This window comes from Anopheles coustani, chromosome 2 (assembly GCF_943734705.1).
Source record: "Anopheles coustani chromosome 2, idAnoCousDA_361_x.2, whole genome shotgun sequence".
Lineage (NCBI taxonomy): Eukaryota > Metazoa > Arthropoda > Insecta > Diptera > Culicidae > Anopheles > Anopheles coustani.
The window spans coordinates 52,197,111-52,222,655 of NC_071289.1; the positions used below are offsets into that span (position 1 = coordinate 52,197,111).

At 42.9% G+C, this 25,545-nt stretch overlaps 4 protein-coding genes across 7 annotated transcripts; 1 reads left to right on the top strand and 3 right to left on the bottom strand.

The window, feature by feature from the left end:
• Positions 1 to 307: 307 nt before the first annotated feature.
• Positions 308 to 7,527, bottom strand: LOC131263370 (uncharacterized protein CG5098). Of its 2 annotated transcripts, XM_058265557.1 has the most exons (9): positions 7,320 to 7,527; positions 6,564 to 6,746; positions 6,342 to 6,482; positions 6,016 to 6,272; positions 5,620 to 5,941; positions 5,448 to 5,547; positions 4,199 to 5,373; positions 2,049 to 3,098; positions 308 to 1,970 (listed from the first exon to the last, which is right to left on the bottom strand). In XM_058265557.1, exons 2-9 carry the CDS (start codon positions 6,627 to 6,629, stop codon positions 1,413 to 1,415), a joined length of 3,669 nt encoding a protein of 1,222 aa, XP_058121540.1. In that variant the 5' UTR covers positions 6,630 to 6,746; positions 7,320 to 7,527; the 3' UTR covers positions 308 to 1,412. The 2 variants fall into 2 exon arrangements, with proteins under 2 accessions (XP_058121540.1, XP_058121541.1); XM_058265558.1 differs by lacking the exon at positions 6,564 to 6,746.
• A 277-nt stretch (positions 7,528 to 7,804) lies between these two features.
• LOC131267092 (thymidylate kinase) lies at positions 7,805 to 8,735 on the bottom strand. Its single transcript, XM_058269856.1, has 2 exons — positions 8,568 to 8,735; positions 7,805 to 8,503 (listed from the first exon to the last, which is right to left on the bottom strand). Exons 1-2 carry the CDS (start codon positions 8,731 to 8,733, stop codon positions 7,956 to 7,958), a joined length of 714 nt encoding a protein of 237 aa, XP_058125839.1. The 5' UTR covers positions 8,734 to 8,735; the 3' UTR covers positions 7,805 to 7,955.
• Positions 8,736 to 9,424: 689 nt separating this feature from the next.
• Positions 9,425 to 14,177, top strand: LOC131267091 (uncharacterized). Of its 3 annotated transcripts, XM_058269855.1 has the most exons (7): positions 9,425 to 9,619; positions 9,691 to 9,898; positions 9,994 to 10,081; positions 10,148 to 10,262; positions 10,848 to 10,901; positions 12,689 to 13,209; positions 13,877 to 14,177. In XM_058269855.1, the coding sequence occupies exons 1-7, from the start codon at positions 9,487 to 9,489 to the stop codon at positions 13,985 to 13,987; spliced, it is 1,230 nt and encodes a 409-aa protein (XP_058125838.1). In that variant the 5' UTR covers positions 9,425 to 9,486; the 3' UTR covers positions 13,988 to 14,177. The 3 variants fall into 3 exon arrangements, with proteins under 3 accessions (XP_058125838.1, XP_058125835.1, XP_058125836.1); XM_058269852.1 differs by having other exon boundaries at positions 9,994 to 10,262; XM_058269853.1 differs by lacking the exon at positions 10,848 to 10,901 and having other exon boundaries at positions 9,994 to 10,262.
• Positions 14,073 to 19,756, bottom strand: LOC131267090 (GTPase-GDP dissociation stimulator vimar). Its single transcript, XM_058269851.1, has 5 exons — positions 19,540 to 19,756; positions 18,138 to 19,058; positions 17,887 to 18,060; positions 17,607 to 17,819; positions 14,073 to 17,529 (listed from the first exon to the last, which is right to left on the bottom strand). The coding sequence occupies exons 1-5, from the start codon at positions 19,544 to 19,546 to the stop codon at positions 16,982 to 16,984; spliced, it is 1,863 nt and encodes a 620-aa protein (XP_058125834.1). The 5' UTR covers positions 19,547 to 19,756; the 3' UTR covers positions 14,073 to 16,981.
• Positions 19,757 to 25,545: the final 5,789 nt, after the last annotated feature.

Consider the following 25,545-nt stretch of genomic DNA (forward strand, 5'->3'; position numbering starts at 1 on the left):
AAAATAATGCCTATACGTACAAAAGTGGAGGCGCTAACCGTACATTGTTCAAAATGTATACGTTTGGTCGTATATTTTCTAAGTCGGCAACATATACGACTTACGATCTACATCAGCCGTACATTGTTCGTATATCTATACGTATGCATAAAGAAAATCGTATTACATTCTTAATCGGCATCATATGCAACAAAGAATATACATTGCTCGTACATTGTCTATGCATACTGCGATTCCGATTCGAAATATACTAATATGAGATTCAATTTATTCAACTTAATACGACTTCGTGTTGTGTGGGATGTATTAATCTTAGCCAATGGTACTTAAAATCGTTCGCCAATACAACGAATACTACTATCATTTACACGGGGGCAGGAAAAGTTTGGTTTTTAACTATGTACAGTTTATGTTTCTTTCGAAAACGCTAGAAAATAAAAAGGGGGCGAAATGGAGTTAACGATTACAGTGCATGAGTGTCTTACCTCGTTGTGATCACGTGGTAGTCGAAGGGCGACCCGAAGCACTAAGCAACTTTCAAGCAGCGAATATCTTGCCGACTGGATCTTTGATTTTTAGAGATTCATCATTGCTGGAGAAATGTGCTCATCGTCTATGCCAATTTTACAACGTGCATGGGGGTTTGGTATGAATAAAATTAATGCTGGCTAAAATTATCATACAGAACGCACAAAAATAATGCGTAAGCTAAACTCTTTCATATACGGCTGAATCTACCATATTTGGACAGAGTATTTCTCGTGAAGGTTACGAAAATGTGGAATGTAATAAAAAAAAAACCCAACCGCATCAGCCAAGTGAATGAGTATTTCTAAAAATTGGTATGCGCAACAAAACATGAACGTAAGTAATTAATGCAAAATATCCAAGTATTTTAGTTAGTAGTGATATTTTGGAGTGCTTTCAATTGCAATTAAGTTTTCTATTAAAAGGTACTGTTTATCGAAGATGCCAGTTACGTAATGGACATATGGACGAAGGAAATGTTTTCCTTTTGCTGTACACGAAATTGAATACACTTGATATTAAACTTACTCGGGGAAGTAAGTTTAGGACAGTTTTGTTCGATGAATGCTTTGGGCTTTGCTTTTTTCGAGGCTGTGCTATAGGTTGTGTGGTCCGTGACCCAAATGAAGATAACCTTTAAGCGCTGGGACGCATCCTCGGCATTGTGCAAATCCCAACCAAGGCTGGTCCCCCCTAGCGTACTCAGTATCCACACGAAAGAGGAAAAAAAGGAAAAGAGATATAAGCTCTTAAGCGGGCATGGCTAAAGACAGTCGTTATACCAGAGAAAAAAAAATGTACTGCAGGTTTGTGTTAGCCGCATCGACAAATCTCACTCATTCAGTCATGCTCGTCTCATGCAGGCGTTTTCCCAAACACAAGATTCATGACACTTGCGGTGCTAAATTAGCCGTATCTTTATCTGGTTTTATCTCGCTCCTATCCACATGAGCAGGCGCAGATGGGCCCGCCGCATCGTTTACCATCGCCGGCGGGACGACTTCACTGGCCGATTGCTCGGCGTGCCTTGCACAGAACGATTGGAAGTCGTCCGTCATTTTCCAGTTCTGCTTGTGGGCACAAATGAAGTGCGCCTTGCTGGAACAGCCCTGCCGTAGGCAGCTTACGACGGCCCCGTAATGTGTGCACAACTCGCATTGGTGTCGACAGCAGTTCCAAATAGCCGCCTCCAAGCCAACGATTCGCGTTCCGACCATGTAGACGCCCGGGGCCCACACGAGACAATCCTCATGTGTCCACACTTCGTAGGTACTGTCCCCGGCTTTAACCATGCCATAGAACATATCGGTCATCGCCTGCTGCCTGTTGTCGTCTGCATGCTTCTCTTGCTTCAGTGCAGCAATCTTAGACCCACTAGGACCAGGCAATTGGACGAGGGTAGTACTACTTGCCGCTGCATTTTTTCGTTTTTTACTTTTCGGCTGGGACACACCGCATGAAATGGATGAAATAAATTAACATTTGGTTTTTAATGCCATTTATGTTTGAATTAAACTTACCGCCCCCAGTTCCTGCAGTAGCTGCTCACGTTTTTCCTTCGCTTGCTGTGATTCAAGTGTTTCGCGCGTTCGCTTAATGCTAAAGAAATCCATATCGACCTGACTCTGTACAAATTCGCTCGAAGTCGTACTGATGATATACGGACCAAACAAATCGCCCAGCCGAAACTTATGCGGACCGGTCTTGCAGAAGACGCACATCCAACTCGTGTCCGTCGTATCGGCATCGTACTTTGTGCTGAGGGTGCTCACGTGCAGTCCGCGAATTTTGCTTCGCTCAGAGTTGTTTAGGCTGCTACCAAACTTTTTCGTTTTGTTTTGAGCCTTCTCCCCGTCCTCGTCGTTGATGGGGGTATTGATCACCGTATGGCTGCCGTCCGACTTGACCTGCACGTAAGGCCCCTTGTACTTTCCGCTCGTGTCTATACTGGTCGCATTTGCTGACCAAACCATGGAGGAAGAAGCTTGTTCGTTGTTCTTATTGACGCCGCCTTTGGCTTTTTTGCCTACGTTGCCTTTCTTGCCAGATCGGCCCCCTCCGTCACTTCCGGGCGAGGTAGATTTTCCCTTTTTTCCCTTTTTCTTTTTCGCAGCTAACGCTTTCAATCCCGGCATCGTTGGCGCTTCCGGACCGGCAAAAGGGCCGGAATTCCCATGTGCACAGGATTTCTTTTTCGGCGCCCGCTTCCGTTTCACTGCCGGAGTGCTAGTTACCATTTCGCCGGCCACTGATTTTGTCCCATTGCCACGCTTCTGGGCTGGCGTTAGTGGTTTTTTGCCACCCTTCGCGCCACTGTTGACAGCGTCAGTTACACCTCCTTCCTTCATCGTCCCATCGAGGACAATGGAGTCGTTGCAGGAAAGCTGCTTTAAAACATCTCCATCGGTTATGCCACTTGACGAAAGTGGCCGATTTCCCGCATTTAGCGGGCTTACTGTTTCGTGATTTTGACAACCATTGTTTCTGTTGCTCACGGTTACTCCTGACGCATCAGAATTGTCCGGCAGTTCCTCAATTCCCGCAAACATTTCTTCCAGTTTATTTTCCACCTGATAAAAGAAGAGGCAGTAGTTATTAGACAAATGTAGCAAAATACTAGCAGTAGAAATTGTTCGATGTTAATAGTATTAATAAAGGTTGCGTAAAAAAGTACTTATTGCCAAAGATTAACTAATCAAAAACATTGTGAATCTGAATATTTGATTGCTGGTAGAGCCATGATCGCTTTTAATGAATTTATCTTAAATATTATAATTACAAATTTGTACCCGGAAATACATGTCCAAGCTCATTTTAAATTCGTTGTTACTTCTTTTTCATTTATGTCTGCGTGACTATGCTTTGGTGGAGTATGCGAATCCAGCTTCTTGGGCCTCCTCCATACTATCACGTTGGAAAATAGAGACTGGCAACATCATGGAAAATAGAGGCCATGTGTCACAACACGTTTTGTTACACGTTTGTAAACAGTATTGCCATATGTGTCAATAGCTGCTCGCTCTGATAGAAATGTATAATAAATCTGTAACTGTCGTTTTTGGGTATTCAAAAAAAAACACACATGAATTTCATCCAGCTTTATACGCAAATCAAACCGAAAACTTGAATAAAAGTTTCCAGAAATTTTAAAATTAGTTACCGAAAAAGACAAAAGCATCAAGTGGGAAAAATAGAGGAACCAAGTAAATAACAATAAGTTTTGATAAGAAAATTAGAAAAATACAAAAAGGAAACTACTATTTATTGAGTAAGTTTTCATTTTAAGTTGTGGGAGCGTATGAAAAGAGGATGATCAGCATACTGATAATTGATTAATAGAAGAAACCTAACAAACTAATAATTTTTCAACATTTTTTCATCAATTTTGCACTACGCGTTTCTTATTTGATCTCGGAAAAATGGTAAAACAAACTCGACCCAAACTATATAATCGCTTTGGTATAGAGCACATCTCTTACGATAGGATTGTAGTAAAACAAAACAAAAACTCAAAGGTGATTATCATCCTAAAAAACGTTTGAAGTCTCACTACCGAATAAGATACGTCCGGTAGTTCCATTACACAATTGCTTCCATGTGTAGTAGCGAACGCATCATTTACTTCTATTTTATATCGATTTAAATACATTCGTATAGCAAAAAAACTTACCTCTTCATAGCTGCTATCGGAAGCATTCGTTTTGTTGCCTTGTTGATATCCCGTTTTCCCCCCATTTGCAGAATTTCGTTCCCTAGGGCCATTACAGTTTCTCTCCGGAGCGACCGCATCGACCGCGGTCCCATTACCGATGAGAGATTCTTCGCTTTTGTTCGATATACGCTTGCCCACGACGGTTTCGGACGAGACCATAGCAGCAATTTTATCCAGCGCGTCATAATCGATTGGGTCCGATTTAGTAGGACCTTCTTTCTGTACTCTATCGCCGGCAGTTCCTATGGCTGAGTCTGTACTGTTGGGTGCACTATTGAAGACAGCTTTCCCATCGTTTGGAAGGCCAGTGCTGACGCCCCCATTTCCGCTCATCAATTCCCTAACAAGAGAGGAAGAGTGTATGCTTGGACCAGCCTTTGCAGTGCTACTGTTTATATTGCTTTGGATGAGGAGGTTCTCCTGCTGTGAGTGCTGCTGAACCGTGGGTGGGTCGCGTGGCCCTGTGTGGTTTTCTTGTGGTCCACGGCCACCACTATGGTGTGCACTGTTTATCCGGACACTGTTCGAACCTGGACCATGGCCGTCGTTGCCCGCTAAACCATGCGTCAGGGCATTAATACCTTCGATTGCAAGGGCTGAAATATCACCACGCACCACACTACCCGGCCGGAGTGCTTCCAGCTCTCCAATCGCCGGGCCGTCGACATTTTTCCCAATTGGAAAAAAAGTATTACTTCCGTCCACTGCCGGTGCCGCATTCATTTTACTGGTTCGTTCCGGTTTCCGTCTTCGACGAGCGTTACTCCTGCCATTCAACGAATCGACTGAATCCTCGCTCGATGTGATGCTATGGTTAGTTGGTGAAGCGGCAGGATTGTTGTTGGATGGCATGGTAGAAGAGACACCAGCGTTCGGGCCCTGGGAGCATCCTGGGAGCAGCGAACCGATGCTGAGTGCTGCCCCGCTACTGTTACCCGAATCGGTCGACTCGGTCGCAGAAGCCAATGCGGACGTGTGTGTGGCGCTCGGCAGTGGCAAATTTGTGCTGCCTAAACAATCCACACCCAGCTTACCATCCATTGCCACCGATCCGGCGAGCAGAAGGTTTAGTGGTGGACTTCGACTGCGGCTTGGACTCGGAATGCGATGCAACGAGGACCTTCCAGGAGACGCTACGAAAGGAATAGTGGCATTATTATACTTTTGGGGTAGTGTGCCTGAAGGAAAACTCAAAACAACAACTTACATCGTTTGGGGGAAACCGACAGTGTGTTACTGTTTTGCATCGTTTGCATTATGAACTCTTTTACCAATTCCGCAGAGTCGGCCGCAGGGAGATGGGGGAACTTCTCGAAAAAGAAAAAAATAATTCAGTTAAAATGCACCTCTCGACCCGTCCGCGCGTTTTCAAAACTTACACAATCACGACCATTTTTACTGTCCATCTCGCTGTTTATCTGCTTGGCGTCCTTTATCAGCAGTCCGCCAGTGACAAGCGTGGTGGGATCATTGGCCGCACGATGGGTTAAATCTGCCCCGAAACCATTGCCCCCGTTACCACCACCATCGCCGATTGTATTTGTGTTGCCACCGAAACAGTTCATCGTATTGCCTACGGCAGGACCCAGGTAGCCGCTAGCACCTTGCATGCGTTCCTTCAGGGCTGCCACGGTGGTGGTAGTCGATTGTATGACACCGGCCGAAGCATTCGATGCAGCTGACGTACGCGTTTGATGATTACTAAAACGAATCGGTTAGAACAAAAATCAATTAGAAAATAATAAGCTTATTTTCCGATATTTCATATCACTCACGTGTTGTGTAGCCCACTATCTCCAGCCATATTGTAGATGCTGGGACTAGGAATGTTTGATGGCAGTGTGGACGCCGAGGACGAACACGTGGACTGCGACGATTGTGGCGCCAAGGAAGATTGTGACTGTACGTTGGTGTGCGTCGCCTTCGGTGAGGGTGTACTTCGTGAGGCGGATGACAATGACAGATCCACGGACCCTAGGGGCATACCCACGTTCCGCCCATATCCTTGCAACAAAGGATTCATTTCCAGGTTCTAGAAAGAGGTAACAATGGTTTCGTCAAATTTAATCAACCACTTTCGGAAACTGTGACTGACTCTTACATTCATAAGATTTCCAGTTGTACACCGGTACATCTTGTCCTGATGAGTTGGAGGAGTGTGCCATGTTAAAGGGGATCGGGCCATCGGTCGTTCACTCGACATGTGCGCAAGCTGTGGCTGGCGGGGAACATATGAGGGTACCTTGAAAGAAGAACGAAAATAAATCATTATTAAACCACAGGAACATGAGTAGAACATTTAACAAAAAATCGCCACTGGTACCTGCAACGGATTCCACGATGTATTTGGTTGTCCAAGTCGCCCATGCGGTGGATTATGGCCGGACATGGCTAACGTTTATATGGACAGTGGGCAGCAGTTTTGAACAAGTTCATCCGTGGTTGTGTGTTTCGCTTTGTTTTAGCGCGCAAGAAACGACTGATGAATGGGTATTTTTTATCACACCTGGTTAAGAGTCATAATATCCTTCAACGAGCATAAAGAAACTGCAAGGAGTGAATCCTTTTCTGTGTACTTTCATATATTATAGAAATAAGCAATTAACTCAAGAACCTGTTAGACGTTTGCCAACATTTTATCAATATTTGCAGCGAGACGGCGCGAATAGGGTAAACCAACTTTGTAGGTAAAACAATAGGTATGACGACTAGCATTATAATGTATGGCCAAATCAACCACGGTGATGCATTGTACAGATGATGTTCCAGTCTGTCTCGGCGCTGCTACTATCTTATGGCAAGCATATCTTTTTGATAATGATGATGATCGTTGATTATAGTAGTGGCAAGACTGCGGCACAATGATCAGCCCTTCATTCGCATACCATCGATCTGTTGACCAAATATCCGGCACACTGTTGTTGCTGGAAGGCTCCAGGTTATAATAGCGAACGCAATGTGTAAAAATCGATCTGCTAAACTTATGCCCACGGACTGCGAGACTCATCGGTCGGACGGCTATACTACACACACGCATGGACACAGGTACATGTTCATTCACACACATAAACTCACGCACCTTTCTTTGATTCGAGGATACGCTGCGCTAGCCACCGCCGTCACCACAGATTTACGCCATCCGGTGGCGATTGAACTCTATTTCCCGGTGGTAGTCCGCACACCCTCGCACTTTGTTTGCGTTTTCACTGAAAAACTTCACTTTATCTCGCACAAGCCATTCATTTCGCAAGCACAGAAAAATGCGTTTGCTTTCCTTTTGCTGCGCTTCTTGACTCTGCTTTTGGGTGTTAGTTTTCTTGTTTCTCTTTAGCAGCCGTCGGCTCAGCCATTGACAGCATAATTCCCCTGGTAGCGTTACGTTTATAACGTCGTGTTGTTGCTTGTATGTACGTGGAAAATGCACTAAAGAGCTAGGTTTAAGAAAGTTTGAGAGTAATTTTTCTTCAAAACAAGTTTCAAAATGCTTAGCAAGTGCAATCAATAAAAACAATTTTATCGGGTTTTACTAAATAGAAATGTGTACTGAGTTACGCGGAGAAGATAGGTAGTTGAAATTATAAAATTTATTTAAAACTGATCGTTTATATGATACAAGAATGTTTGACAATAACAATTGACTTATTCAAATTAGCCACTTCGTTATTGTGAGAGGTTTTTTTTTCAATTCAAATATCTACATTGCGCTAAGCTTGCTCTACCAGAGTTTTCGCAATGTTTTGCTCCCGGATCTGTTTATCGTATCGGTCGTAATTTTGTATAGATCCAGCGTTAAATCCTCAAACTTCTTATCCGCATCAACCTCCATCCAATACTGATCATCCTTAAGTACTGCATATTTTTGCATCACTCTTTTCTGGAACTCTGCAACCTCGTAGCGCTCGTCCCCGAAACCACCCCGCTTGGCGATGGCTTCTGGTGACAATGTTAGCAGAATGACCAAATCCGGCTTCAGCAGACCTGCTTCTGGTGCCTTACACCATTCCATATCCAACCCCTTCGCAGCACTAAACGCCACACCGGAGAACGAATACCGATCGACGATCAGGTGGACTCCACTTCGTAGTAGCTTTTCCATTTCCTTCATCTTTTCCCATCGATTCAGTGTAAACATAAGATGGATTCCTTCATCCGTGAAGTCATCCTTTCGAGTCAGGTATCCATTGATCAAGTGGCCACATTGTGTGGTCCTATCAGGAAAGTTCATGAATTGAGCCGAGTGTCCAGCATCGTTGAGTTTGTTTACTGCAAACGAACGAAATTTGCTTGTGGTTTACCCCATGTAACTATCCGACACTGTTCATATTACCAAGCTGCTTGCATTGCGTTGTTTTGCCTGCTCGATCACATCCTTCAAATACAATAAAAACCCCTCTTTTCTGCTGCTGTTCCGACATGATGTTGCGAGTTCTTTCACGTAGTAACTTTATATTTTGGCGCAAATTTTGGCAGAACTTGGCGAACTGGCCACACATTGTACAACTCGAAGTAAAATTGAGTTGAAATATCGAAGCTATAAACATTGATCCGGTGAAAATATTGTAGGTCTGTTAAGACAATATGTCACGGGCTGGTTTTCTTTTTTGCATCTATTTTGCAAAATTAAACTTTGTAAAATTATAAAACGCCAAATATTAATCATATCAAAATTGTTTGGTTAAATAGGACGAATAACATATTTAGTTCTTTCGCCTCCGTTGTCACGAAAATATTTTCAATACTCAACCTTTTCCCATAGGGTAATGCTCAGCTTGACGTTTCAAACGATAAGTTCAAAAATCTTTACGCTTCTGTTGTTTCTTGCTCGTCGATCTATTTGTTATTTTAAATTGGTGTAGTGATGGGAAACCTGATTCCCTGCAGGGATTCGAATCTTTCTGTTCAAATCCATTCTGAGATCCGAATGATGGAAACTCAATCTATTTCCAATCCATTCTACCCAGCGTTCGATTTGAGTAAACTGAAATCAATCACATTTTCTTTAGATCGACTCGTTACGAGACTAAGTCGACTCACATAAAATTCAAATAGCTTCGGATCAATCCACAATCCCATTCGAACCAAATCTTTAGAATCCGTCAAATGGGATTCGAATCTTTGGAATGCGTCTAGGGATGGAATCTTCGGGTCTTCCGAATCCTGATTCTGCCGACACTACACGTCAGTGTAAAAGTATTATCGAAATAGTTTTCGTTGCCGTTGCTTATTGCACCACAATTGCTAGCAAAATGAGTGCTAAAAAATATCTGAAGATGCCGGCACAACAACCCGCACAACCAGCAGCCAAGACGGAGAAAGAGGAGCAGCTGTGGAATGCGCTAAAGCGGCATATTATGCGTGAGCGTGAACGTAAAAAGCAAGGTAGCATATAACACAAAATTGTTTGGGCGTTCCGCATTAAACGCAATTGTTTATTTGTTTGATCTGCTTAGAAATGGAAGCGGAAGTCGAAGAGGAACGCCTCCGGCGGGAGCGCGAGGAACGAGAAAAGCAAGACGTAATGACGCTCGGTGAGACGAAAGAACAAATTCTGATCCTGGAAAAGAATTTAGACGATTTGAGAAACGAGAAACAGCAACTTTTCTTGCAATTGAAGAAGGTGCTTAATGAGGACGACAACCGGAAGCGGCAGATGAAAGAGTTAGTAACGAACCCGAAGATGTCCGGCGGGGCACTCCACACTGGTTTGTGCTATTGCCTGAATCCATGGTGACTCGTTATCTTTTGTTTTGCAGGGAGATGTTTGCCATACAAAATATTCCTCAACAAATTTTCCTACCCCAGCGGCCCATGCATCAGCCGCACCAGCACTTGATGCATAAAGTGAGTCCACCCGAAGTTGTGATCACGTCGGATCGTATATTCAACGACGCTTACCCCAACTTGCAGGGCAACCCGCAGGTTCATGCGGTCAAGCGGACACATAGTCCATCGTCACCGCACCACCATCCGGGCTACTATAAGCAGCCCAACCTGAATAATCAGCCGTACCTTCAGCCACAGAGTAAGTACACCCCCGCCCAATTAATGCCTAGGCCACATCCTCCAGATCGTGGAACGGTTTTTTCTCCACTACAGCGCTCAGTTACGGACCAATTTATGTTTCCGTACGTCTTAGAGTTCCATACTAATTCATCTTGTTTCACCTTAATTATCCCAACGCAGTCAATGTATCATTTCAATATATAACCAGAGTTTTTGTTTCTAGCACACATTCAGTACAAAAGGCGTTTTCCGCTCCCGGAGGATGGTTCGCAGCAAATCGATTGTTTATTGAATTCATTGCGATCTCTGCTACCAAAAAGCAAATACAGTTTAATTTTCTCTTTCCTTGCTGCCTGCACCCCAAAATAGTTCTTGGATCATTATTTTGAAATCGGCAAACTGAGCGCTGTTACAAGATGTCTTTCAAGTGTCTTGTTTTGCAAAAATCCCAACTGTTCGTCTCCTACCAGATTATTAACCCACCGTTTGTTCTTCGTTGTTTGATTTTTTTTCGTTTCTTTCTTTCGTTTCATCTTTTTCTATCTTCGTCTTTATACCTATGTTCTATATTTATATTTCAAATGGTTGAATTTTCGAATAACAGAAATCGAGGAAGGCAGACGGGGCGGCGAAGTGCCTCGTGCCGTTTTGTGGAACAGTGAGTTGAAATTCCATTCTTACCACATTTTATTTTGTATTTTTCATTTTTTCATCGTCACTCAACGCACCTCGGCTGGATCGATGAGTCAATACAATACCCCAAAGTATTTGGAAGAACGGAAGTCTGGAAGTTGTCTTGCGAATATTTAGATTTAAGCTTTTTTTTTGAGCTACAGGTTATGTAACCTAATTACAAGAATCATAAGAGATTGAGCATAACACTTGTTCCCAATTACTTTGGTGGTACTGTTAGGAAAGTGTGTAACAGTTCTGATTTTGTTCCGTGTGTTCTGCTAGACTTTTTTTTCTTCATCAATTATAATATCCCAATATTATTTCATTCACCTGTATAATGTGTGCGCTAAATATAACGGTTAGCTTTGAGTTCATTTGTTAAACAATCTGTAAGATGCTTTACTCAATGCTTTGATCACCAATAGCACCTTTTGTCTGTTCGCTTATTTCGGTAACTGCAAAACGAGACAAACACATCTGCTTTAGTAAAAATTGGTCTTGCGTTTTCGAATGAGTAATCCTTACTGCACGAACCAACTCACCCCATCCTTTCTATCGAGTACCCCGGTGTCCCAAACTCTGCTTTGTCGCTTTTCTTTTGTATATCTTTAGTTGAGGTGCCAACCAATTCCTCTAGCAAAAATTTGCCTTCCCCCCAAAAGCGTGTGTACAGTGATCCGATATGGTGCTGGGTGTAATAGTTTCATGGATCATTTTGTATTCATTCTTGTATGGTTAGCATGGTTCGAAATTTGTCCATGTGGCTAAACATTGTGGCAAAAATCCTAATACAATAGGACCATGCCTCTTACATTTCAATTGCTCCTGGAAGGGCATTTGTAAAATCTATAATGTGTGTCTGAGTGTGTGTATGTGTAGTTTTAGTAGCTGCCTGTTAAAGCGAATAGTATACAGAGCAGATACAAAAACTCAGTATGTTTTTTTATTAGCTTGTTTTACCATTTGTTTTTTTAATTAATTAAAAACCAAAATTTAACAATAACTAAAAATATATATGGTCCAGAGACAACATGTTTTGAGCATTTTTTCAATTTACTACTTTAAACAACTGAGGTGGTCTATAGATGTATATACTTTATCAAAGCAGATCATCTTATGCCAAATTTTTAATGGTCTCGTCATGGACGAATGCGAAAAACAAACCTGAAATTGCTCAACGTTGGAAAACAATGGCAAATTAATTTAAAAACTATACAATACAAGAAAGATTGTCATTAAAGTATTAAACAAGAGTATTCGCTTTTTTACTGATTTACTTGAGCGAGAGCTATCTCAATTTTCAATTTGTTTCACAAGTTAACTACGATTAATGTCAATATTAGTTTTATTTCAATTCAACATTCAATAATAATGTAATTAATTTTGTAAATAGAATATTTTTTTCAAATTGGAATGTGGTATTGATTCGGTTGTTTTGCGGTGCAAGTGAGTGTTATTGTAGTTGATGATAATTTGGCGCAAAAGGAGTCAATCAAATGTATTTGTAACATTGGTTTTCCATCGTGAGAAGAACATAAAAGGAAAGCAAACAGACCAACGTTCAAAACCGATGAAATGCAATATGTGTTACATTTTACAACCCCCGTTCTCCTTAGTGCGTGTGTGGGTGTGTGAGAGTCTTTTTTGTTTGTTTGTTTGTTTGTTTGTTAGAAAAAAGTATGCCCGAAAGCTAATAGTCATATAGTATAGCGTTCTTGGTGCTGATTGTGCATTCCGAATAACGATAAAATTATAAAATCCCCTTTACAGAATCCCAATATTGTCCGCCGGTCGGCTTTTACCAAGCCACGATTCCATCGAACCCGCAAGATAGTCATGGACGTCCGCCGCAGCCGCAAATACTGTATCCGTACCAGAGCAATCTGACGCTGCCGATGCGCCAATACGTGGATCTGCCGGTCCAGCCCGGCTCCCTCATGCATACGAAGCCAGAGCAGCTGATGAGCGGGAAAGTGGGTCCCCCGCCTCCGCAGGCAAACATTTATCACATCAATCTCGATCAAACGGCAGCGGTATTGCACGGTCAACCACCAGGGCCGCCGCCCCAGTTGAAAACGATCACGATTGAAAAACTTCCACAGGAACGACTTATTCCCTATCACCTTGATCTAACGAAGCTCGAAGAACGTAAAGATCTGCGACCGCATATTCCACCGCCGCCACATCAAACCGGAATCGTGGCCACGCATCTGCCCGAAGGCATCGTGTATGCACCCCCCGGTCTTCGTCCTGGTGCCATTCAAATGCACGCAATCGCTACGAACCAGCAAGTAAGCGCCATAGATTTATCAAAGTATAGTTAAATCTTATCCCAATAATGTATATGCTACTCACCATCACTCTGCATCAATTCAATGCTGTTTCATTTATCTATGTAGAATTACTAATTTAAATATTTTGTTAATTACCTCCATCACTGGACATAACCTCTGCACAACTAGTTGATGGACATGCTATTGGTTTGATTCTTTTTCGCTTATTTTCACTTACTTCTTTTGCAATGCTTTTAACTCGTACTGCTATCGTTGAAATTAATGGATGTTCAATTATAATACAAAAAAAACGCACTAGCATTATGCCAATCGTAATATTCCGGCATTTACTAATCATCATTACACCCGAGATCGTATGTAATTTAATAAAACAAATTAAAACGTTTTAGTTGCTTTTTTATTGTTTTTATTTTGTACTGGTACAACAAAACTAACCAACGCTGAAACACTCCCAAAACGGAAAATTTTAGCATTACAAACCACATGTTTATTAACCCTTATGCCATCCTCTTCACGCACTTTTAATTTATTCACAACGTGTTTAATGCGAATTGCACACTGCCTTCATATATTGCAACCACATTGCAATATCAATGTATATGAGCACAAACGAAAAAAGAAAGCAACGAAAAGTTCTTTTTCTTTTGCGATTACCTATCTATAGTTACCGAAGAGTGGAAGCATTACACAAGGCTACCCACCGGCAAGGCCGCCCCACATCAGCAATCCACAGCAACCACCGCCTCAGATGCATTACAATCGCCAACGGTATTGAGTGATTGTGGGAAACGGGAACCAGGGTTGACTCGTACCATCCGTAAAAAGGGTGGGCGGTTAAATGATAATCCACGTATTAAAACTGTAAGGTGATCGTAAAACCATAATCGTATATTTGCATCAATAAAATAATTGACAACCATGAGTAGATACATAAATCAAATGTTTTATTGGAGCTCCTGTGTGAAGTGGACAACATGTTAAACCGTTTACTACATTAAATAAAACCTCATCATTTGGCGCTGTAGTTTTTGAAATGTTTGTTTTCATTTATTATCAAGCTTAAGCTTTCGAAAACTATAAAAGCTAGAAATAGGGAAAACAAAAATTACAAATTATCAACATAACTTTTCAAAGCACTTGTGTCCTAACTTGGTAACAGTACTTGTAAGTTCCAGGAAATTATGAATGTGTGAGTATTTCAAAATTGCTTGCCTTCACAAGAAACGTGTTGATTACGGTTGGCAACATAGTTGTATATTATCAGTAAAATTGTTTATTTCATATGCAATTATGGCTTAAATTTACGACCTATGTGACTGAGCTGAGTTATTCCAGTTTGTTGTAGTGCTCTAATATCGCCATAGTTTCATTTTTGGTGATTTATATTTGGATGAAAACGAACTACCCATGAAAAGACAAATTATATCATGCAGGTTTCTTGTGTGCTACGGGTTTCGTCTAGTCTATCACCTTCTATTTTTTGTTTGAACTGCAAAAAGCTGCTATAAATGTGACATCTTGTTCTTTTTTGTTGTTATCAACCATCGATTTAAATATCTATGGATAATCACGTGGTTTATAACACGCTTCACGCGACACATGCTGAAAGGAACACGAGCCGCGGGGCATAATTCGTTGCAACTTCAACATTTTTCAAGTTAAGATCAATTACTGCAAATTTGTAAGAAAATCTGGGAATAGTAAAATTTTCTCTTTCGTTTCCGTTTTTTATAAACTTTCTTTGTATAGCACTTTGTTCAAAGTTTAACTTTATATTATTTGCATTATTTTTATGTGTGGGGAATATTGTTACTTTTTTTAAATTACCTTTGTTATAACATTCTTTGCAAAGATTGCTTACCATTTTCATTTTCGTTTGTTAGCTTTAATTTTATTTCGAATTGCAACAACGTGTGTGTATCTATCAAAGGGCGAAACAAAACGCGCATCCACGGCGTCTCTTATCTCTTACGCGGTCTTATCTCTTCTATCCGGATTCTGTGTTTGGACAGTTCTAAATGTAATGAAATACTGAATATATTAGGTTGTATTGTTTATGAGAGTGATCTTACATAGACGCTTATATCTCTGCCACAGTACAAGCTTGCGCAGTTTTATTCTGACACGTTTTATTAAGTTCGAAGGAGATCGGCATGGAAAACATGTTGAGCACAACATGGCAATATATAGAAAATTATACTACACTAACTAACTCTTTGATCGATTGATGGGTGTGAGGGATGTGAAAAAAAAAATCGTTGTACCCTACATCAATATGCAACTTAGCTGTTGAAATGTTTCATATCGTATGTGATGTGTGCATTATCATCTACTGTTTTATTCCACTATGGTAAATAAATGCTGTCGGTTTCTGTATAATGATTGTTGCTATTTTGGTTAATCTCTCCCCAACGTCGTTACCTCTCCTAACATGTAAAGGTATTTTTGGTGGCATACATTTTGCATCACCCTTCGTGAGTCGTGAATGATATCTGACTATCTGATCGAGTTAATATTACTCCTAAAATATGATCTCTTAAACACTATTCAAAAACTGTTTCGTTCTATTCCACGCTCAAAAATTCCAAAAGATAAAACTGCTAAGTGGCTTAAAATATGCTGTATTTTGTTTGCTTTTCCTATCCATGGGCTTTAATGGTGCGGTCCACGCTACATCCATGTAAGAAGCGAAACATCATTTCTAACTTTTTGTTTGCACCGGTTTTCTGTTGATACTTGTTTTTGTGTTTGTTTTGTATTATCCTTCAATTTTTTTGTCGAGCTATTTGAAATTGCTACATGTGGTCTGTATCGCAAACAAACAGGTTTGCACGGATTGCGATTATTTGTTCATGTTTTTGCTTACACCCAAAGAAAGTATATACTTAAATTATTTTCATACTTTTTCATGTAAATTAAAGCTTACCTACAAATTGCTTTTGTAAACACATTTAAAATAGTAAGTCGATTTTTTTAAGCACTGGTCAGTTGGATGGGCCGCTATACTGTGTATAGTTTTGTGTTGTATCAATCTGTTGTCAAGAGTGATCGCAAAATTAGGTGTCTACATGCTACATATAAACTGTTGGAGGAGTTTGATTCGATTGCGTAAAGTTACTGATTTGTTGGCAACGATTATATATTCTCAGCGACTTTTGGCGTGTGTGTATAAGCATAATATTATGTGAAGCATGACACATCTACGCGTACGAACGCAAGACCTAGACGAAAGGTCCGATGATACTTTTCTTCTAATTTAGATTGTCGCCGTCAGAAGAATCGAAACAATTGATTGAGAAAACATAATTTAATAACATAAATTCTGTCATATGCTTCAGAATAAGCATGTGATTGAAAAACGTTTGCCCAAATGGTGTGTGTGCTTTTAACACATCGTATAAATACCAATCCGAACCAATCGTCCTGCTGACAATGTAGTTGTGCGTACTATCGTTCGTATACCCTTCTTCTTAGCGTAATTTTCTTGAGGGATTATAAGACTTTTTTTCCATTTGTGTACGTGGATAGTCAGTCCTCCCCTGTACGGTATCGGTTGGGATTCGAACGCACGCCATCGAGGTGGTGAGCCTCAGTGCTCATGGGCCGATTTTCGAACCGGCGCTACCGCTCGGCTGTGGCGGACCCCCCGTTCATATACTCACAACGATAATTTTGTTGGTAAACTATAATCTAAAAAATATTCGTGTAAAACAAATTGAAACAGAAAACACTGGGCCATTTAAACGACGTTGCTCCCATCCGAAATGCTTCATAGCGTGCAGTACTCAACCAGACTAGGGATTGTTTTAAGGAGTTCATCAATGTTGTGCTCTCGCAGATGTGCCACCAGTGCGTCACTGGAAGAATGCAGCTGTTTGACGAAAGTTTGTAGGTTCTCTACAATCTCCTTCGTCATCGATTCCCCGTTCAGGGTGATCTGTTCCGCGAGCTTCGCACCGACGTTCGATTGCACCAACAGCTGATCCAAGTTCGAACCGCCATCGGTGGTTTTGTTGTGGAAAATGGTTGTCAGTATGGTCAACGCAATGAGCGCCTCGTTCTGCATCACCAGGTGCGTGGAAGCGAGCATACCGACCATGCTGGCCACGGCTCCATCGATCGCTACAAACGTTCGCAGCCCGGTGTCGTCCAGGGTAACCGAGTCGCTATCCTTTTGTTGGTAGTACGCGTGTTTGATCAGCCAAGCCATCAGCCGAAGGGATTCTCCCAGCACGCCAGTGAACTCGGACGTTTGGCTCCAGTGCACCAGCTGCTTGACTAGCTTTTCATTCTGCAACAATTCCGATGCAAGTTTGGCTATAGGAAACAAAACAATGTAGCTCAATTAGAATACATTACACACACATACATACGCGAAGATAGCAAGCACATACCTTGTCCATCCACTGTCATGCGGAGGGTGCCGAGCAGTTTGAATACGACCGGCGCCTGGTGTATTTCCAGCATTGGCAAAATAATATCCACCAGGCCTGCCTCGATGAAGGCGGCTTTGTTCGGTTTGGGAATCACTATGTTCTTCAACGTACTTAACAGGGCATGCTGAAGCGTCATCTGATGCTCGGTGCCATTATTTTTCGCCAGTATTGCTAGAGTAAGAAGTAAATGAATTTAAAGTGGTAAGCAACGCAGTGTGCTGTTGCTGTGGATACTTACAGAGTAATTTGTGGACAATTTTTTTCTCAACCATATAAATGCAATGGCTATCGGTACGGGCAAAGTTACCGAGCGCCAGTACACCGGTGGTCAGCAGTTCCACATCGTACGAGTCCAGCCAGTCCTCCATGCCCTTCAGCAGGGGCGTCGTGTAGAGATAATGCATCGATTTATCTGAAACATGAGGTAGCGACAAAAGAGTGGCGGTAATTATCAAGGAAAATTTCAACCATTTTTAATACCGCACCTACCTCCCGTCAGTATAAGCACAATCAAATCGCATGCCAATTTCATGAGCACTCGCGCTTCGTCGGTGTTTGCAAACGTTTTGTACTTCTCTAACAGCTGGTAGATGGTTTCGCAAAGACCTTCCTCGGCGAGCAGCAGTTTGACGTCGTCGTTCTGTGCCTCGTAGTGCAGCAGGGCCAGGCAGGACTCGGCTATGTCGGGGTTGGTACATTTTGCCAGAATTTTTGCGATAGTTTTGTTCAATGACGGCGCGAAACAGAGATCGCTTATCTGCTCGGTAAGGATGCTCAACGGTGGTAGAATACTTAGCAGCAGCTCCTCGTGCTGATCAACATCCGTTAGACAGCGGGTTAGGATTTTTTCCAGCTTATCGATTAGCTTGAGCTCGACGGCACGCTCGGCAATGTCGTCACTGCCGAGCAGGTAGTTCGAAATAAGGCCGCACCGGACGCGTACGAACTGATCTCGGTCCTCGCTATCCGTGTCGACGTCATAGTCCAGCAGGGCGAAGAACCGTTCGTCCACTCCGAGCTCCTTGATGATGGCGCGGGCGTCGTCGTTCGCATAGCAAATGTTGCCAAGCGCCCGGCACAGCTGAGTGGCCAGTTCGAGCGAAGCGTCGACCGAGTTGTCCTTCGGAGTTGGCACGCGCAGTAAATCCGTGAGGCGCCGGATAACGTCCTCCTTGGAGAACTTTGCACGCTGGTTATCCGTTTTCGCAACCTCGGCAATGCAACGTGCTGCCTGAATGTGCACCTTGGTATCATCCAGCTGGAGCAGCTCTAGCAAATCGTTTTTAATGTCGTATTTATCACAGAGGTTCGTTTCTGCATCTGATATTTGCTTCAGCAACGGGAGGGCACGCTCCGAATTCTTCTCCAGGGTGGCATTCTTAAGCCCCGCGATAATTTCGTCCATTTCGGCTAAAATAAATAAAAGGTAGTGAATAGAATTTAGTGCGTTGCGTCGGTAAATGCGTTGATGGATAGACTGAACAAATTCGAAATTATTTTTTTTCACACGTGTTTAACGCTTCAAGCACAAACATTTAAAATTAAGTAGACTGGCCAACCGGAAACATAGCTAGCAACCGCAAGTTCCCGAAGGAGGGATGGGTAGCAGTAGGGGTTTATTTAGATTGAGTTAAATCGTTGAGACGTTACTTTTCGGTTCACAAATAGACACAAACATAAACATATAACACGACACAGCAGAGACGTACGGGAACCTCGACTATCTTTGGAAGCGCCAGTAATAATAGATGTAAACTAAAATAAAACCTCCCCGTGAGCCACACCAGGCTCACTTTAAGGCGCGTTCACACACTACACTATTTATCGATCGAAGGGCGCAAGGAGCAGTAAGTTTGCATTGCCGATGCTTGTCCTCATGCGTTGGCGTTACCTTCCATCGTGCCAGCCGGATCCGCCGTGTGCTTGTCGAGTGGTGGTTGATGGTCTCTATGTGCGCAAAAGCCTGCCTTCAGTACATTTAGTTGCTGTCCACTGCAGCCCTGTCGGGAATGGTTTGCAGTAGTGTAGCACGAAAATGGTGTCTGCACCAGAACGTGTTGTGCTAGCAGTAATTCGGATGCAGGGTACCCTTCCGATTAGACTGAATACAACTGGATACTGCGGTCGCTTCGTGAATCACTTGGAAAGCTTTATCACAACACCACCATGCACATCACAGTAGTGTTGGGAGAATTGGGATTCGGAACATTTGAAGACTCTTGGTCCCTCGACGGATTTATAGAACCGGAGTGAATCCCATGTGGTGAATTCGGAACAGATTTGATACGACCGGACCCGATTTGATTCAAACTTGATACGAATACACGCTACCGTACTCGGATACTCGGGGTCCACACTACAGCGCGCCGTCGCCTGACAGGAGCTGAACTCCATATAAAAAAAAACCTTGCGCGATGTCGCGCGAATCGCTACTCGGGGTCCATACTACAGCGCGACGTCCCGTCACGAAACGCGACGTCGCCTGACAGGCGGCCGAACTCCATATAAAAAAAAAAATGTCGCACAAATCGCGCTAGTGTAGAAAAAGCAAAAACGCTTCTTCTTCTTCTTCTTTCGATATGCGAGTCGGGGTATATCCTCCTACGCTAAGTCGAACAATTTGTTCCCTTACACGTAATCAGAGGCGTACCAACTCTGTCCGAACTCCTATGAAGGGGCTCGTCCTTTAGGACCGGCTATAATAGCCATATGTCCACCCGCCGTCCACGGGAGGGATAATTCCTTCCGTTGTCAGGACACAAGAACTCGTGGTCCGCTTGATTGTCTCAAACGGCACGAGATGTGCGGCAGCTAGGATTTGTCTGACCTGAGCTCCAGCTCGGCGTCACCACGCGGTCGTGCCGTAACCTTACTTTTCCGCTAACCCTTTCAGGAAACTTATGCACTGCTAACATCCGCTCTGATGCACTGCCGAACTGAAACTGAAGCAAAAACGCGACGTCGCGCTAGCTCTTGTCAAATGTCAATTCGAAACGTAAACAAACCGACAGCTGGACAAAACGTAAACAAGCCGAAACACAAACGCCAGTTCCAGTTCGGTAGTGCATCAGAGCGGATGTTAGCAGTGCACAAGTTTCCTGAAAGGGTTAGCGGAAAAGTAAGGTTACGGCACGACCGCGTGGTCACCCCGAGCTGGAGCTCAGGTCAGAAAAATCCTAGCTGCCGCACATCTCGTTCTGTTTGAGTCAATCAAGCGGACCACGAGTTCTTGTGTCCTGACAACGGAAGGAATTATCCCTCCCGTGGCCGGCGGGTGGACATATGGCTATTATTAGCCGGTCCTAAAGGACGAGCCCCTTCATAGGAGTTCGGACAGAGTCGGTACGCCTCTGATTACGAGTAAGGGAACAAACGTTCGACTTAGCGTAGGAGGATATACCCCGACTCGCATAGCGAAAGAAGAAGAAGAAGAAGAAACACAAACGCGAACAAAACGACCAATATTCTCCACGAAATATCGGATTTTTCGTTGTACTACTTATTTCTAGCCTTGAAAAATGCAATTCACTCATCAAACTCCGTTTTAATTGATATTTTTACCAAAGTTTTTTGGGTGCCGAAACGTAAACAAACTGCTCTTCAACAAGTAGGAGATGATGTCAGTTCCAGTTCGGTAGTGAATCAGAGCGGAGGTTAGCAGTGCACAAGTTTCCTGAAAGGGTTAGCGGAAAAGTAAGGTTACGGCACGACCGCGTGGTCACGCCGAGCTGGAGCTCAGATGTCGCGCGAATCGCGCTAGGTTTTTTTTGCATGGAGTTCTGCGCCTGTCAGGCGACGTCGCGTTACGTGACGGTGCAGTCTGGAAAGCGTGTCAGGCGACGGCGCGCTGTAGTGTGAACCCCGAGTTAACCGAAAAACATTTTTCTCTTTTCCTCCATTCATTAAAAACATTCTTATTTTTGTAGTTGAATTCCTGAACTTTTTTTTTATTTTTAGCAGCAGTCTTCTAGCACCTTTACACTAGAAATGTATGCTATGTTTTTTGTTATGCAAAAGTTAGTTATTTTGGCATTCGGGATTGAAGATTGGAGTCTCAGATCGGTTTCGAAACGAAGGATTCGATTCCATACAGAGATGTGCCACCACTAGTGGCCACGTCATTCTGTCATGAGCTCCCCGAGCTGTCCAAAGGGTTTCTCGAAAGTGTGTGTCATTTTTCGTTCGTGGTGCGCGGATGGTGGTTGCTGTTTTTCTTCGGTACTTCCCAGCGCAGCGGAGAATATTTTACGAAAATAATTCGCCACGTTAGCTAATAGAAGTAAGCGGTCTTGTAAAGTGTAATTCCATTTTAGCGTACGACAGCAAATCCATTGCACGTAGCAGTTGTGCTCAAGAAAAGTCCGTCGAACGAATGCGAAATGAAACGTCAAAACCCCGATGCAATTTTACACGCAGTGCTGTTTCGTTAGTGGAGTGTGTGCGACGATGAAGTAAACGATTACAAAAATTTGCTACGTTTGATGAGTTGGATGTGTAAGAGGAAGGTTTTCAATTGGTGATTTCGAAAAGGTTCGCGTGAGCTAGCACTGTTTGGCAAGTCAATTAATGTTAAATCTTGCCTGGGGAAATCTTAAACTGGTGCAAAGTTTGGTGGGCGCCTACGACGTGGATCATTGTGGTGTGGTAACACAAGTGGGAACAGAGAAAAACCAGCCAACAAGGGCGTAGGACAAAGTCCGGGTCTGTGTATGGTCGAAGAAATAATTGGAAACGCTCTGACCCTCTTTAACAGTAGCAGTTGTTTCCTGTAGAAAAATTGCTTTCGTTTTGGTTCAGTCCGTTCTGGTGTGCCAACAAATGTGTGCAAAATCTAACAAAATGTAGCGGAAAGAGGAGGAAGAAAGGGGTATATTATAATGATTCCGTGCGTCATCGTCAATGAAGCATCTTCTGCTTTGAACAACAAATTCTCTATTACCAACCGTTGTGCTGTTCCGTGGCAATAAGTCGTGGCAATGCGTTGTGCCCTGTGCGTTCCTGTTAGTGTGGCTGTGTTGGTAAAGAAAGGACGATTTTTTCGGCACCCTGTCGACGAGAAGTAGGTCATTACCATCGCGAGCTGTCGGATCCCGATTGAGGGAGATTCGATTTGCATCGTTTTGGAAATTCCTCTACCTTGAGAACAAGACAAATGTTTACACAAGGTACACTTGCTGTGTCCGTATTATTTACTCATTCCTTCCCATGGCAAATTCGACGGATTTACTTTTACCAATTGCTTTGGGTTGCTTTGAAGGTCTTGGACCTGTTTAAAGAAACAGGTAGTAAGAATGCGATTGTGGGAACAGTGGTTATAAATGTCAAAGCAATCGCGCGTGGATGCAACATGGATTTTAGAAACGAACGAACAAAAATATTGTTAACAATTGGCAACTCAAAATCAATTTGTTTATGGGTGTTTTCTTACATTATTCAATTGAATAGAGCATTTATTAGTCATTTTAAACATCTGATGTGAAACTCATGCAAAAAAAATGTTACCGATAGGTATTTTAATCATGTAGAATACTAATAGTCCGTGTGCTTCTTTATTAGGCATAAAGTATTCCTAGTTTGTTTGGTGTGAACTAGCCCGTAAAATATTCAGTAAGACTTACATTTATTGTAAAATTTTAGCCAAGTTCCCGTGGGATTAACGCCAGGAAATGATTGACGGTTTTTGAGATAATTTGCTGACGGCTTGTTGCGTAGATTGTGGAAAACCTGTTCCCGCCGAGCGTTATCTCTTACCAGTTTGCAAATAATTCAGAAAATGAAACAAGTGATACGAGCACCTTTTTTGAAAATAGAAACGTCCCCATAAATCGCCGTTGGTTCACGACGCAACGACAAAAGGTGGCTTTGTCTTCGCAATTGTCTGGAGGAGATTGTAACTCTTTAAAATGTGTAAACATTATTCTGCAGGTCGTTGCAACCGAAAAGCGAACAATGCCTTAACATTGGACCCAAAGCCTGGGTGGGTGGACATCAATTCATTCAAATGATTGCGATCGACGATATCCGTGTTGTAGTCCTTATTAAAATGTCTTACATAACAGGAAGAATGAAAACAATTTGTTATCTAAACAGCACAATAGAGTTCATAATACACCTTTGGCTAACACCGCTGATCAGTATCAAATTCGATCCGAACAAGCAAACACAAAGAATTCGTTTCAATTTCCACACACGTGGTCAAACACGGATGTTCCAAATAAACAGAGCAATTGGAGCTATTTCTAAATGGGCATGCTTAAACACCAGAGCAACGAGGTACTTTTAGATTGTGGACTTCTCGTCCAACTGATAAGCGGAGCCGTATCTTGCCATATCGATCGTGACGTGTGCATCGTTTCTACCGGAGCATTTGGACGCGTAGCGGTTGGTTCGTTGCTGAGTTGAAGGTAGTTCATGTAGGATCTCCTTGAACCGATGGTCACGACGGCAACCGCCGCAAAATAAAGCTGCCTTCATTGGGTCAGTTATACCAACCAGCCATTGCTAATGTGATCGTGTAGAACAGAAACCCCCATGGCATTCACTACGCGATGAATGCTAGATTTCAAGGTTCTCGAGGCGACGATGTCTACAGCACTGTTACTAATCTGGCCAATGTCAAGTTCAAATGTCTTGCGGATGAATTTGATTGGTCGAACAAGATTTGATTTTGCTCAAAAAAATCATCAGAAAAACGAAGTGGTGATTTTTTGCTAAAAACGCTTGCGCCATTCGCTTTTTAGGTACAAACTTGTTCATTATATTTGAAGTACGTCGCAGCAGACGTGGCATCTTAACAAACCGCATGAAGTATAGAAATTAAGCTTAAATAAATACAGATAAGATATAGATGGTGTTTATTTTACACACAATTTATTAAACGTACACCTCTAAAAATCACTACTGTATGTTTACATACGTCGTGCCACCTGAAAATCTTGGCGATTAGCTCTGAGGAATATAATCTTCCCGGTTGTGATGGTAGAATTTCGGTGTCACTGTGGTTTCCAGAGCGCAGATAATTTAGTATTGGTGGGAGAACAGTGAAACTCTTCACTGTTTAGATTGTCACTGAATCGTTAACGGGTTTGATCTCAATCACGCGGTAAGGCCGAGAATAGTAAGCAGAGCTATCAAAGTTTGTTGATTGTCACGTAGTAACCGCAATATGGCTGGTCTTGCACACGTGCTATTGATAGTGGCGAGGTCGGGACCGGCAGAGTGTCGGCCGGTGGGTCTTTCCCAATGAATTGCGGGAATGATGATGAATGGGGAAATTCAAACCAATTTGGAGTAGCGCGTACATACCAGTTACCATTCCATATTAACGTGGCTATTTTGTTGTTTATTTTTAGATTAAAATAACGTACATCACGTTTGGATGATGTCGAACCCACCTCAATACTATGGCATGCCGAATGGTTTCCCTCATTCGTCCAATGGGCAAACATTGCAACAGCAGCAATTCTTCGCCATTCCTCCCGGAACCGTTAATCCCTCGAAAGGATCGATGGTACCATATGGGCCTCCAACTGCGATGATTGGAGGCTCCGTAACGCCAGTGCAACCCACGAATGGCCCCCAGATGGTAGGGCAACCAGGATACAGCGCGGCACCGATGTCGATGCCATATTCGATGTCTTCTCAGCAGCACCAACAGCGTGTCGGCAATTGGGTGGCTACGAACGGAAATAGTGCGACCTCATCGCGAACATCTTCTCCCGCTTTGGGAAGTGCCGGAATGCCGGTGTCAGTGTCAGCAGCCGCTGCTACCCCGCCAGGCAGTGGAGTTGGAGCAAGGAGCTTTCCGAGTCTCGCGAACAGTAATGGTACCAGCAACAATAACAACATTAGCCATCCGCCAATAGCATCTAGTCAAAGTCAGGCCACAGCGACGCCG